The sequence below is a fragment of the Solanum stenotomum genome, chromosome 8, assembly GCF_019186545.1.
Source record: "Solanum stenotomum isolate F172 chromosome 8, ASM1918654v1, whole genome shotgun sequence".
Lineage (NCBI taxonomy): Eukaryota > Viridiplantae > Streptophyta > Magnoliopsida > Solanales > Solanaceae > Solanum > Solanum stenotomum.
Window position 1 is genome coordinate 12150737 of NC_064289.1, and position 15431 is coordinate 12166167.

The 15431-nt window shown below is 33.3% G+C and overlaps 1 protein-coding gene across 4 annotated transcripts in view; it reads right to left on the bottom strand.

The window, feature by feature from the left end:
- Nucleotides 1–895: 895 nt before the first annotated feature.
- The window catches only part of LOC125872642 (TMV resistance protein N-like), an 87023-nt gene continuing 72487 nt past the window's right edge, over nt 896–15431 (bottom strand). Inside the window, exons 2-4 of one of the 4 annotated variants that reach the window (XR_007447146.1) lie at nt 12404–12697; nt 10548–12300; nt 896–1347 (exon numbers count right to left, since the gene is read on the bottom strand). Coding sequence is in view for 3 of the 4 variants with exons in the window: in XM_049553402.1 (XP_049409359.1) it covers nt 10618–12300; nt 12404–12673 (1953 nt within the window). In the remaining variant the exon portion in view is untranslated. Of the gene's footprint in view, nt 1348–9997; nt 12301–12403; nt 12698–14575; nt 14677–15431 lie in introns of those variants that run through there. The other 3 variants (XM_049553402.1, XM_049553401.1, XM_049553403.1) reach the window with 3 other exon arrangements.

Genomic DNA, 15431 nt, shown 5'->3' on the forward strand with positions numbered 1-15431 from the left:
TTTAATGTGGTGTTGATGTGATATGTCTGGAGAATGGAAAGACTGAAACAATATATGAATGACAGGATTTGTTTTCTTATTAATAATATAAAAGCTTATATTAAATTGTTATTGTTACTAATTTTTGTTAGAAAAGTAAATTTTAAAAACACGGAAATATATAAACTGATTTTGATAAGTGTAATCATGTCCTTAAGAAATTTAAAAATCCTATTTAATTTGTTGCAAAGATGGTAGTAGAGCTCCTTCAAGATTCTGCATTAAACAGTTAGCACTTTCCCTCAAATATTTCAAGAGAGCCTTCAGGGATCTTTGTTCTTATTCTCAGTACTAATCCTCAAAAATCATTCCTAAATGGATTTTAAGCCTTATATTATGTTAATCTATTAGAAATCTGCAATGCTTTTCCAGGTTCAAGATCAGTTTCAAATATCCCAACTGTAATGCCTTTGTTGGAGAATCTCTGACTCTACTTTTCTCTCACAACAGTTAACATAATATGGTCATAGATCTTAAGTTGTAACTTGATCATGAGCAAATTTGTTGACGTTGCACCTATGAAGTATGGAAAGTGCTAAACATTGGGAACTACCCAAGGAGGAGTTAGGAACAGGAACAAGGAGAAGCGAGTATAAAGAATCTTCGCATCCTAAGGTCCTTCTTTGGTAAGTGGCAAGCGGGACGGGGTTTGTATTTTCACTTGTTTACTTATCATTGACATGCAGCTTGTCTGTGTCATACACTACTTATACACTCCAAAGTAATATATGGCATGAGAAGTTAACTGCAGTGACTTTTAGAATAGCTTTAACACATGTTTTTAAACCAGGCATCAACTCACAGCCTCTTTCCGTTAATGGAACCAAAGATTAGCATGATTTCTAGCCTTTATGGTCATGGTTTCCTTCAGAACTACAGTTGATGCAATGTCAATCTTATAGTGGCCTACTAAACAGAGAAATATCTAGTCAGATTACTGTACAGAGATGTTACTTAGTCTTTACATTACAATTTGCCAACCCAAAAACTATAATCACCATATACTTATTTCAAAATGAAATTTAAAATATACATCAAGTGTACTCTGTAATAATCAGCATTATCTTAGTGTTGTTTTATTGATAAAACCTTTCTGATAAGAAAAAACCTGCAAAACTATACAGCTAAAGCTATTTTTTTTTCCATTTTTGATAACCAAGAAATCCTCCGGGGCCAGCGACACAGCGGATAATGGGCATACGTTTTTTGTTCGTGGCAGGGTTCAAATCCGTGAGATATGTCTAACACACACACCACCTCTTACCACAAGACCAATGCCACTAGGGGAACAGCTAATTCACGTCATAACTATAAACATCAAACAAATAAGCACATTCAGGCAGAATATGTACTATTTAAAATTCATAATTTCAAAATGGAATCATTGCATTTATCAATTTCTTCTTGAGATAGGTGATACATGATGCAAACTGGGACAGCAAAATTAGGACCGAAAATTCCCAATATTTGGTGTCAGTATACAATCAATCTGCTAAGCAGTTAGAGATGCTCGGCATTCCACTAACTGGTAGACAAATGGAAATGGTAGCATTACTTGCTTTAGCATCAAAGGAAATGCACAATGAAAGAAAGTGGTTCTTGCACTGAATAGGGAAATGAACCTATTCAAGTCACCAAAGGAGGTATGGTGTTGCAAATCTCCCAGACATCACCAACGTAAATTGATTGGCAAAACAAGGACAAAAAGATTAGGGTATAGTGGAGGCTCCGATTGTCAGAGGAGTGGTGCCGGTTACAGGAGAGAGAAGTGGCACCTGCCACTCGAAAGAGGAAAGAAAGAAGAGAACATTGGTTGGGAAGGCCGTGTAAGGCCTCTTGCTAGCAGGTGGAAGCTACTTAAGTCTCCTACTATGATAGTAAAGACTCCGATACCATGTAAAAATAGTAACTATTTTTAATTGACTTTTGCTAATTTTATCTTATCTTATATCTTATTTATAGGGGTGTTCATGGTTCGGTTTGGATCGATTACTAGTTAAAACCAAAATCAAACCAATTTAAATCGGTTTTTAAATTTCTAAAACCAAACCAAATAAAAAAATAACCTTCGGTTTGGTTAGTTTTTTTTGGTTTGAAAGTAATAAGTTTGTTGAGGACATACATATCTCGATAGACATAAACACTTAGTACATGAATAATTCACAAATAAACTATTACACGAACAAAGTGATTCATCCAATGTACCAAGTTATAGAAACTAAAAAAACTCATTGTCAATAGCATAAAGTTGGTTCAATATTTTGGAGATCTCAACATCTTATCAATAGACTTTTCAATAAAATTACACCTTAAAATATTGAGAAATTACTTCTAAGAAAAACAAACCAATATGTCAAAATTATTCAATGTTGCGTTCAAAATTTTTATAAAGAACAGAGAAAGTGTGATCTTTAAAGTAATGAATATTGAGGGATTTAGACAATAGTTGAGCTAAAATTTTAGTGTTGGGCTTTAGAAAATAGTAAAATTAAAGACTTAAGTTAATTAAAATTTATCAAAATACTACATTTTATTTATAAATAATTATAAAATATATATATATAACTTCTCGGTTCAGTTTGGTTACTTTTGCAGTTAATTTTTAGTAAATCAAAACCAAACCAATAATATCGATTTTCAAAATTTAAAACCAAATCAAACCAAATATCGATTTTTTTAATCGGTTTGGTTTGGATTGCAGTTCGGTTTGGTTTTATAATCATAACCATGAACAACCCTACTTCATTACTTTTATATTTTCTTTTGTAATTTTATGTTTTTTACTCCTATTTTATTTTTACCTTTTAAACTCGCTCCTTCAACTCTTGTATCCCTTCGATTGCATCTCTTCAGGAAGTACCTATAAAAATTAGGCAAATCATACCCATTGTTGTATCTTCTTCTTCGTGAAAATTTCATTCCTAATTTCTGTGAAACTTTGTCTTTTCCTTGGAAGTCTACTTTGAATCTTCCCCAAAAAAATAATGAAACAAAACTATAATTTCCTTGTAGTTTTTTCCTCCATTCAACATGTCAAAAGAAAAACTATTTCAATTGCTCAATTCTTAAACAACTTATCACAATCATGATAATTTTTTGGTTCGTACCTACTTCTTTTTGTGGGATTTTCCCTTCTGTCATCACTTTGTCCGACAACTTAAGTTAGTGCTTTATTCAATGATCTGTAAAAAAATTATCTTTTATAAATTTGTATTGTATTACTTTTGTGTTTTTTGTTATGAAAACTTGTTAAGTATTCTTGATGGAATCAGAATTGAGGATAAAACAACAAAGAGAGAATAAATTCCACTGTAACTTGATAAGGTACTTGTACCTATTATTATATTTTATTGGGAGTTGAAATGTTGTTGTATTAATCATATCTCCAAAATGTTGTAAAGTTTGACCAATATGGAAAAGTCACAACCTTTTGAAAAAATCACAACTCTTTGGAAAAGTCACAATCCATCGAAAAAGTTACAATCCTTTAATGTGAAAAGGTGTCTGCTTTTAATATATTTTATTATATAAATAAATATAGTATGAAATATTTTGGAGGATTTGGGCTAAGACTTTTGGTATTAGTACTTATCCAACATATTTGAGATAATCAATAAATCGAACCAATGGTCCATAAAGTTTCTTAAAAAAAGTATGAAATATGGAATATGTACTAAATTGGTATTAAGAAGAAAAATAGAAAACTTAGAAAAATTTTGGTTTTAAATGTGAGAGAACCCCTCTGTTTTTAGTCAACAAAGGGTAGTATAAATAAGTGTTTATTGTGCCTTATCAAAATAGTCGCAACCCTTCGAAAAAATCACAACTCTTTGGAAAACTCAAACCCTTTGGAAATGTAACAACCCTTTAGAAAAGCAACAACCCTTTAGAAAAGTTACAATCATTCAGCGTGAAAGGTGTCTTCTTTTATTATTTTTATATTATAATATAAATAATTATTTAATATATACTAAATTGGATGTTTTAAGGAGAAGTATAGAAAAGTTAGAAAATTCATAGTTTAAAAATGTGAAGAAACTCCTCCATATATAGTCAACAAAGGTAGTATGAACATGTGCTTATTATGCCTTATCAGAAAGGATTGATTATTGTGGTATGTGAAATTTTCTTGGCATGCATCTGATGTTATTCTTTCTGATAAGCTCTTTAAACCTCCAAGATTGCATATGTATTAAAAATTGTGTTTGTTTATAATTCCTTATATGTGTCCATTGATTATAGGCGCACAAATTTGGTTTGAATTTGCTATATTTTTGTACCATTTAATATCATATAAATTATCAAATTTTGGGTATGCAAGTAATGTACTGATATGAGTCTGTTTTTCTTTTATCTTGCCCAAGTAATAAGCCTTTGTTAAATAGATAGTCGTTATGCATGAAGATAGGTTATGACATAAAATATGTTTACTTTAATTTGTCTACCTTTATGATTTCAACTAGCTAGATCTAATAAAATTTAAAAAGATCTAAGTTTAAGGAGGTTAGTAACTATTAACTAATGTACCACCGCTTTAAGTTTCACACTCAAATTAATTGATGTTTCATTTATCTTTGTACTCTGAATTTGTGATTGTACAGTCGAGAGTTGTTTAATGGCATAACAATTGGGTTTAACAGGAATAACTGAGAATTACATGTAGGCTTTGAAGAAATTGAAGAAGCAAGGCGTACAAACGGGAAAAGGATCTTATGATGTTGGTCTGATTTTGTAGAAGAATAACAAGAGAATGATATTGTTGATAGTGAGAAGAGGGATGAATTTATTGAAGAAGAAAAAAAGCATAGGAGAAGAAGAATGGAGTTGTATGTTCAAAAGTTCTTTAAAGTATTATCCTATTATAGTAAAACAGATTAAACTTCAAAAAACTTGGGAGAAGAAGGGTTAGTATGCTTTAGAGCTTTTTTAGTTGATGTAATTTTGGTTAGAATAATGTGTATTATGAAGAAAAATAATTGTTGCTGAAAGCTACTACTATGGATTACAAGGTTGATAATTTCTCCATTGTTTGAATTTACGTTGTGTCATTTCAAGATTATATCGTACATCAACTTCAGCCCAAATGTCATCATAGAGTCCAAAATTGTCGCCCCTTCTTGAGTTCTCTAATTTCTTCATCGACAACGTCATTGTTTCATATACAAGGATGAGATTTTTTGTTTTTGAGAAAATCCTCTGAGAGCTAATGACATTGCATGCCCATATTTTTTTAAAAAAAATTATCCTTATCTTTTTTTACTAAATTTCATCATTGGATATTATGAGTACTTTAAAGATTGAAAGTTGATTGAAGAGTGAATTTCTAAAAGGGGTCAAAAATATTATTTTGTTGTTATTTCAAATTTATTTTTCTACTTCTATAAATTTTGTTTGAGTAACAAAGTATCAATAACGAAAAGTGGTGAACATTTGACATTAGACAAGTAGATTGTCTCTAATTTTTTTTTATTTATGGCTTATATTGATTTTTGAAAACTTTTACTTAATAATTTTTTTCCCAAGGAGTATATTCTATCCATAAAATTTTCAGATTCGGTATTTCTCATGGACAAAAATAGAAAAAGTGATGCTTCATTGCTAAATAAAAACATCAATCAATATCAATAAGACAATTATATCACAAAACATATATTATAATTTATAATATATTATGGAAAGATAAAATGATTAGATATCAAGATATTTTTAATTATTCATTATAGATATACAATTCTTGAGATATGTGATAATGTCAAATCATTTAATTTATGTTCAAATGTTCTTAAAACCTACTAAAATTTACTTTCCTTTTTTCTTATAACAATTGAGTATTGGAAAGGATGTTCATAAGCATAATGAGATTATTTATGCCCGCGAGAAGCGCAGATAAATTAACTAGTGAATAATATAGAAGTGGAACTCCTTGCATAGGAGTCCTTAAGCTATTTATGATATGATAGATAATCATTCTCTATGCCTAATAACATAATAAGTAAATTTTTCTACTCTTTAAAAGAAAAATATCCTAAGATATCTGATAACGCTCAACTACACTTCATCCAATTCTAAGTGTAGGCGGTTGCTAACAAGTATAAACCCAACTAAGAGTTGGGTCGATCCCACAAGGAGTAATATAGTAAAGAATTTGACTAAGAAGTAAAATTATGTCCTAATCGTTTGTAGAGGTAGAAGTTTCGCGACATTAATGTAAATCACAAAGTTTTGACAATTTAATGTCAAATGGGGGATTCGGGTAACCAATTTATTGTCACTCCCCGAGCCTACACCCTAGGCGGGACTGGCACTCGTGAGCCATTGTTGGCCCCAAGCGAACCTTGGCCTGACTTACTTACTCAGTGAAAGACTTTAAGCATTAAGAAAAGAACTCAAATGCAAGATAATCAACTGTCTCAAACTAAACTCATAATGTTTTAGAAAATAAACATTTAACTTAGCCAAAGTGGCAACTCAAATCTGAACATAAGTCAATAACAAGGTAAAGACAAATGAATAACTAATTGTCTATCTATGAAGCCTCTAAAACTGAGATGGACGTCGGGACAAGACCCATGACATCCTAATGAACTAAAATGATAAAGTAATGAAAAAGGGGATCCTCCAGAAGCAAGGAGGCTCACCAACAACTCTGAAGCTCAACTGGATCAACGATGCGCTGGATGCTGATTCTGGTTACCTGAATTTGCATCATAATAAGATGCAAGTCAACTGGCATCAGTACATTGAATGTACGAGCATGCGATGGGAATTCTAAAACAAGACATAAGCTTGAAAGGAACTGAAAGACATACCTGGGCTTAACTCAACTGACTCATTTCAATATAAAGCAATAAAATAAATACAATATAAAGAAAAGCTTTTAAAATATGAATAACAACTTTGTGTATTTAGAAATACAATAGTAACTCTGTATGTATGCAAAAATACAATATAAACTCTGAATGTATATAAAATACAATTAACTTTGTGTATATAAGAATACAAAATACTGATGTGGGAGTTTCTCTAACCGACAACCATCACTTTAGAGCTATGTGATGATACATCGTCTTGCCTCACATTGTCAGGGCCGTCCTATACCTTGCCAAGGGCATAAAACCTGACTACTAAGTGGATCCACTAGTCTATGCTAAAAAACACTAAGGAATCATCTAAAAAGTATGACCATTTTCAACCCATGATGGCTACATGGTTTATGGAGGCTGGGAGCTGTCTGAACTCTCCCTTATATCGGTGCTCAATACTACTCCCAAAATATAATACTAGCTCTTATGTTTAAAAACATACTTCTTTATGTGGTTTGAGATAATTGCTCAAAACTTAGCTCAAAGGCTATCTTGGAAATCAAAGTTTCCTCTCTTGCTTAATTAGAAAATTAGCTCAAAGACTCTTTTGGAAATCTCAATTTCCTCTTTTATTTAATGTGAAAACATTTTAAATTCTTTGGGAATACATAGTCCCGATATACTCTTTTGAAGAAATGAACTTCAAATCTTTTACTCTTTACTCAACTCAAAACTCAGGTCTTAAAACAAAGTTGAAACGTTTGTAAAAGACTTTTGGAAGACTCTAAGAAATTCTCTTGACTTGACTATTAACTTCTCTTGACTTGACTCTTAACTTCTCTTGGCTTGACTCTTAACTTTCCTTGAATTAAATTATGGATTCAAGGATTGTGATTTGTGATAGGAAAGATCTCATGATGTTTAGAAGTGTTTTTAAATAGCTAAACATGAGAAACAATCAAGAAATCACTGCCTGGAAGCAAGTCTGTGACGCGAAGATGCATTTAATTATTTGATCACGAAATAACTTTTGAGGCAGAACGGTCAGTGACCACTCCGCGATGCGGAGAAAATTTGGTCAATCCTGAGGAACATGTCCGCGACACGAACCTGGTTTCCAGATTTACCCGACTTGTTCCTTCTTCGTTTTCTACCCCAATTCGCCTAAACTCGATTCTTTTTCTCAATTCCTCTTTAGATTCAGATACCCAGCATATGTACACAAGAATCTAATCAAACACAACTCTAAAATCGACCTTAAACTCTCAAGAACTTCTTAATCTCATCCCAAATTCAAGAACAAAAGCAATTCAAGAATACAACTCAAGAACATCAAAGTCTCAATCTTTTAGGACGAAAATCATATTGAAATAAACATGTTTGGCGCGTGGGTGAACGAACCCAACGCTATGTGAACTCACATACCTCGTAGGATTAAATCCATGGCGAAATCTACACTCAATTCCTCAAGAAATCGACGAATCCTTGCTTCTTCTCCTCTTCTTTTCTCTTCTCTCAAAACCCTAACTCTTTTTTATAAGAGTAAACAAACCAAATCAGTTTAGACCCCAACTTAATTACCAAAAACGAAATTAATTAATAGGGTAGTGAAAAGACCAAAGTACCCTTCTAAAATCCGGTTTTGACTTTCCTTATCTAGACAGCCCAACTTCAAATGGGCATATCTCCCTTATACGAACTCGGAATCGCGCAAACTTGGCTGCGTTGGAAAGATAATTCCAAGATATTTCCTACGGTATCTTGTAGTACACCTAACTCATCCTGAGCTAGGAATTATGGTCGTTTTAAGTTGACCAAAATTTCATACTTGCCTTAATTTTTTGTCAAATTTCCAAATTTTCATTCTTTCCAAAAACAACTCTTTCTAATTCTAAGTATTAATTTCTAGTAGCGGGGTGTTACATTTATGACTCCTAAAAACAGAAGTAAACAAGTAGAGAGGGTTTCTTGGGAGTGTGATAAATTGAATGCTAATTTCGCGTAATGGGTGATTACGAGTTACTTAAAGATGTTGCATCCCAGTGGGTAGGCTGGGTTTTGAGTGCAATAGCCATTTCTCAATCAACTATTGCGATTCAGGTGAGTTCTCTCGAACCTCAACAGGCAAAACACAATCGAACAACCCATTACCTTAACCAATCCACTTTTTCAAGCTAGATTTGCAAGATTGCAATCAAACCCATTTTCTCAAGCTAGATTCATAATCATGCAATCAATACAATCATCAACTAATAGTTCAACTCTAACACCTCTTTCTCAAGCAAGTATCGAGTGCTAAGCTAGAATTGTATTTGCAACTACAATTTCTCAAATAAAACATGAACAATCAATTGAATATTTGCTTGCAATTTATGTTATTTAAAAATTTAGAATAAAATGTAATTTTATATTAAATAAGGAATTTGAAAAATAAAATATTATATCACATGAAAATTATATAAAATGATTATTTGGAAAAAGAAAAAGAAAAAGAAGAAGAAGAAGAAGAAATGATTTATATTATGAAATAAGAAAATAGGAATTAAATAGAAATAATAATATAATATTGAGGAAAGAAAAAAAAAATCTTTTTTAGAGAGTAAAATAGAGAATTGGATTGGAGTTGATTGTCTGAAAAAATGGAAAACTCTATATTTGGAGAGTAAAATAGAGGATAGGGTTGGAGATGCCCTAACCAGCAAGTATCAGCCAACAAATATGCAACACAAGATGACAACCGAAGAATTAATTGCAACACTTCACTTGACAGGACGAATCTTCTCAAATAAAAACGAAAGACTTAAAACAGGTTCTTCTCAAACAAACAAAGGACTAATTTGATCCCTCAATTAAAATTTCGCTCACCCAAACCAAAATAGTAGTCTAACACAAAATAGTAGATTCTTTGAGATAAATAACCAGAACAGAGAATGGAAGCAAAAATGAATGATCTCACCAGATCTGATCAAGAGCACCACAAAGTGTATAGGTCAGAAAAGGCAGGAAACGTTGAAGAGGAGAAGAAAGTTGGACCGAAATGGAGTCTGGTGAGGTAGTAAGCCTAACTCCGACGAAGCCAAAGGTCTGGCTCTGATACCATGTTATTTGAAATATGGGAATAGAAGAACTTGTATTTCACTATGTTAAGTACATGTATGTATACAATCACTAGAAGTTCTATCAAAGATTAGTGAATATCCTACACATCTTTCTATGATTTAGCTAGCTATATAAGGTAAGAGAATATCTTTACAATATCCTACAATATTCTGTAACAATCTAGATACATTCTCTTAGCATTCAACAGATACTTTTGAGTTTCCCTTTGCACAGATAGCAACTATTGAACATTGAACATCCTTTTCTCACTAAGATGTCATGTGCAAGGCAGATTTTATTCAAAGCTTTCCCTATGAGCACCTTAGTTTCCACAACATTTTCCATGGACACTCATTATTCAAATTCAGTTTTTAGTTTATGCGACTAATATTTCTATTAAACTTTTAATTTTCAGGTAATAATGTCTTCTTAAAAAAATTAAGCCTACAGTTGACTTATTTACTTGAATAACTTTAAAACTAATTGTTATTATTGTTTTGCCTAATTCTTTTAATATTTATCTAACCTCATTCTTCATCCATTCAAAATCTAAAGTACTCGAAAAACTAATTTTACATAAGAAATAATAAGCATTTGTCGAGTTACCTTAAATTTGAACTCTTGGTAATCCCTCGAAGGCACCCGCTTGTGGAGCTACTTCGGTCTGGCCTCAAGTTCAGGTGCCATATGCGTCTGCACACGCTTGAACTAGTTTTCTAAATGCGTCTGCTCCAGCTTTTTTTATGAATGATTTTGGTTGAGCGATTCTCCGAATTAGATTGACTTGACTCAACCTCTCGGCAGGCAACTCTTTCTCAGTTCTGCTCTGGAAAAATTGTCTTTCAGACTTGTAAATCAAATGAACTCCCCATTGTCTTGTCATTTTCCTTTGAATAGATGCCTCGAATAGGCCATATTGGTTAAAGTCTCTAACTTCCGTGTCAGACAACCGCAGTAAAGAATGAAACGGTATGTAGGCAAAGCAAACACACCAGCCATAACTTCTAGACATGGTACTAACTTTACATTCTTTCTCCAGCACTTTAAGCTCTTCTGGATGATTTTTACATATTAATTTGGCTTTGATGAAGGTATTGTCATACTTCCCTGATAGCCCTGAATTAGGATCGTGGAAACCTGCCCCCATGCAAGTGACACAGCATATAGCAAAGCCCTTGAACCTATTATCATACCAATCCTGAGGCAGTTTAAGCAAGATTTTTTCCTCAACACTCTGATGTTTAAACCATGTAGGAATTGCACGCTCAGGAAAGATGATAGCATAATTCATCCAATCACCTATACTCTCTGAAAGAAACAAGTTGAGAATCTGGTCCAAAACCGAGTTGTCATTGCTCTTTTCTGTATATGATTGTTGATTAAAACTATAGTTGGTGAATGAGACCAAATACAATCTTGGGTATATCCGCAGAGCTAGAATACTTTGTATGGCCAGAAAATCTTCTGCATACAGTTCCTCTATACTTTGAGGAAGTTTGGGAAGTTTCTTAAGTTCATGACAGTGTGTTATGTTGAGATATCGAAGTCGACTAAGTTGACTGATGCTATCAGGTAGAGAAACAAACTTGTTTCTGCTCAGGTTTAGTTCCACTAAAGTAGTCAAGCATGTAAGCGCAAAAATCTTGTCACCAGATAAAATGCATCCACTGAGATCCAAACTTTTCAATTCCTTCAAACCATAATATGCACAAGGGAATATCATATCTGTAGCAAATTCAGACTTTATCTTCCGTCTCCTTTTTAGTGATAGGATTTTAAGTCTGTTTAGCTTTATCATAGAATCTGGTAGTCGCTGAATGGCAGTGTTTCCAGCATAAAGCTCCTCCAACTCTTCTAGATCACCCAGGCTTTCTGGAAAAGTCACCAGATTTAGGCAGCCTTTAAGAATCAAAACTTTCAGTTTTCTCATCTTGCTAACACTGTCTGGAAGTCTTACAAGATATTTACATGAACACAAATCAAGTAAGCTGATGCCAAATAGCCGTCCTATTGATGATGGCAGTTCCCGAATTGCAGTACATCCCAAAAGAAGCTCTGATGGTAACTCCATATTCCCCTGAATTTCTGGAAGAGCTTCTAATTTCTCACAACCAGAGAGGTTGAGGCTCTCCAGAGATTCCATTTGAATACTGCTCAAGAAGAACTTGAGATTTCTACAGTTCTTCATGTTCAGAGAAATAAGCTTTTTGAGATTGTCAATGGATGGATGAACCTCAACCAAGCTTACACAACTTTTCAGCACAATTCTCTGCAAATTTGGCATCTCAGAAAAGTTGGGTGTTCTGAGTAAATTTTGTGAAAAGCTTAAATTGAGAATTGTCAACTTGTCAAATGCCTGCTTATAAAAAGGTGAAGAGTAGAAATGTCAGTTTTAACTAACTCTTTTCTGTAAAAGAAAATTCAATGCTTAGAGCACTGTCAAGAAAGAGATCAACCAATACCTTTGGTTCCTTGCAAATTTCAACAAGAGAACTAAAAGTCATGTTGAGCCCAACAAGGTTTCTTGGTTGAAAATTTGCTGGTAAAGATTCAAAACTGTAATAAGACCAATCAAGCCATTTCAAGCTACTGGGGAGAAATTCAATAATGTCAGAAACTGGTTCATAATGTCGGACCTCCTCCTCTTTGACAATGAGTAACATAAGACAAGGCATATTTCTGAAAGCTTTGCTCCACTTGCATATATGTTGGTCTGAGCCAATTGGAACCATTATGCCTTTAACTGACTCTGTCCACTGAAAAGAAAAGAAAAGAACTATGTAAACACTAAACCGGAAATCACATCAAACAGTAAGACCCTATTCTACTTTGACAAAGCATAATGGCCTTAGGGAAACACCGACTGATTTACATCTGGCTTCCATTTGGAGCTCAATCAAATAGTTTTCTGAAATCTGAATTCATTAGATATTGCTTTCTATTATCATATTACTCGGTTATTCCCTAAACAAAGATGCATTCTCCAATGAACTTAAGATTCTAGTCCCCTACATTAGAAAAAGCTCTTCCCTAAAATTCCTAAAGTTTACTTGCTTCTTCAACTTGAATGTTAAGTGCATACATGGAAGCTTTAAAAGAAAATTCTTTCAAAAGTTCTCCATGTAGGGTAGCATCTAAGAATTGTTAAACCACAAAAAAGAAAAGCTATAGTGAAACTTATCAAAGGATAGTTTTCCAAACTACTTAAATATAGTACATCTAATTCTAGAAATCCTGTATTATGCTTCAACTATTTCCTCACTAAATTCTCTTCTAAGAGGGATAGAACTTTGCAACAATCTAAATTACAAGAAAAATGTTCTTCTCAAAACAATACCAAATGTCATCAGTCAAATTAATTCTCAGACAAATAACAACATTACCGGAAAAAGATGCTATGAAGAATTACTTAGCAAGTAAAAGTAAATTGACATCACTCACTATCTACAGATAGTAAAGGAAGTGCTCACTAAGCTGTTCCATTAAGACAAATGAAATGAACGGACACATAGACAGTTTTTCTTCGCAGCTCAACGGGGTAATTCCTGAATTTTATCCAACTCAAGGCTGGAATCTCTTTCTTAGAAGGAACTTAAATGTCTGGGAAGTGGAAATATTATGTCTTTTGTTTCAGCTGCTTAGCAACATAATTTTGGGCTATAATAAAATAGATTCTATCATATGGAATGGACATCCCACAGGTCTCTTTACAGTCAGAAGTTGCTACAGTTTGTTGGAAATGGTTTCTTGGCCTTGGAGAAAGATCTGGTTTAGCAAGGCTCCTTAGAAGGTCTCTTTCTTCACTTGGATTGTGGCTAGGGAAGCTTGTCTTACTAATTCCAACCTCCAAAAGAGGGAATTTCAGCCTTGCAGTAGGTGCCCACAGTGTGAAGAACACTCTGAAGATGTTGGCCACCTCTTCTTGCATTCTAGAGTCGATCACTAGTCAGTTGTGATGCATGTTTTAGCAATATTTGGCATGCCTTAGACCATGCAAAAATCCATCTTTGAGCTACCGTAATCCTGGAAGACTTTGGAATACCATTTCCCAAGCCATTTGGTGGACCATATGGCTTGAAAGAAATAGCAGAATTTTTTAAGGCAACAAAAGGAACAGATGTATATTTTTGCCAGCTTTCTGGTGTAACCTGGTTATCGTACATGATGAAGATGCAATCCTAGATACAATAGAGGATTTTCACAATCTGTAATTATGTTTTGTGGCACTGGCTTAGTGCAAGCAATTATAGAATCTTTAATTACTTATCAAAACAGAAAAGTAACTAAAGTTTGTGGAGTTGAATTGTGATAACACACAAAATGCACATTAATTTTACTTGGTTCGTTTTTTATTGGCAGGAGATGTTAATACTCAAAACAAATGAGAGACGCAAGCTTGAAATATAGCAGGAACATGCACATTCAGACTTACAAGAGCATGCTCGTGGCCAAGCTGTTGCAATTGATTTAATTAAGAAACATCCCCTAGCATAAGGTTCACATAAAGAAAAATGTTCTAGCCCTAAAAGGTTGTATACCTCGATGTTTATTGTCTAGTTTTAAGGACTCCCGAATGAATGCAAAGGAAAATGACAAATCTCAAGCATCCTCAAAATGATTAGAGGCACACATACCTGATTTGTGGAAAAAACAGTTTCTATATCTTTTTCATGCCATATTCGACTATGATTCCATGGTTTGTCCTGATCAACATGACGTGCCACTTGCTGACCCATTTGTTGTTAGAAAATAGCATACACAGCGGAAGCATTCCAGAATCATACAACTTGCATGAGTATAGACAACAATCACAAATACGTATCACATACAAGGTATACTGAAAATTAACTCAGGATTACCTCTTGAAGCGTGTGCAGATATCTTGAAGCAAATCCAACTCCAGCTCTACAGTCTTCTACAGTGATCCCAAATAACAATTGAACTCTCTCAATACTTGGGTGGGCAAGTATCGTATAGAATACTTAATTGTCTTTCTAGGTTAGAAGAATCCCTACTTATAGAGATGTCTTCCTAGTCCAAAAAGGAGAAGAAAATATAAATCCTTATTCTTCAAGAAAAACCCAAAACTCACGTTTCTTTCTTGGAGGAAATATACACGTTACTTTTTCCTTCTTCTACTAGAAAATAGGATTCTGAGTTCTAGTTAAATTGGGCACTGGAGGGACCACAGAATTTATTACTGAGGCTTCCTATTATGGAAATAATTCCAAATAATTAATTTGAATTATTCTTACCATAATAAATTACAAATCATTCCACTAAAAATTCGTAATTGCACTCCTCTATATATATTTCGAAATTCACCATTAAACACTTATGTAATTCCCCATGTTAAGATTCCAGATACTAATCAATAAATTAAATTACTGACAAATTTAATTCAACGATTAATTTCCTTTAGAGCAACACTTAACTTATTTCATGTGCCAGATTCATAAATCTACCGGCCGGGTTTACACATGAAAACTT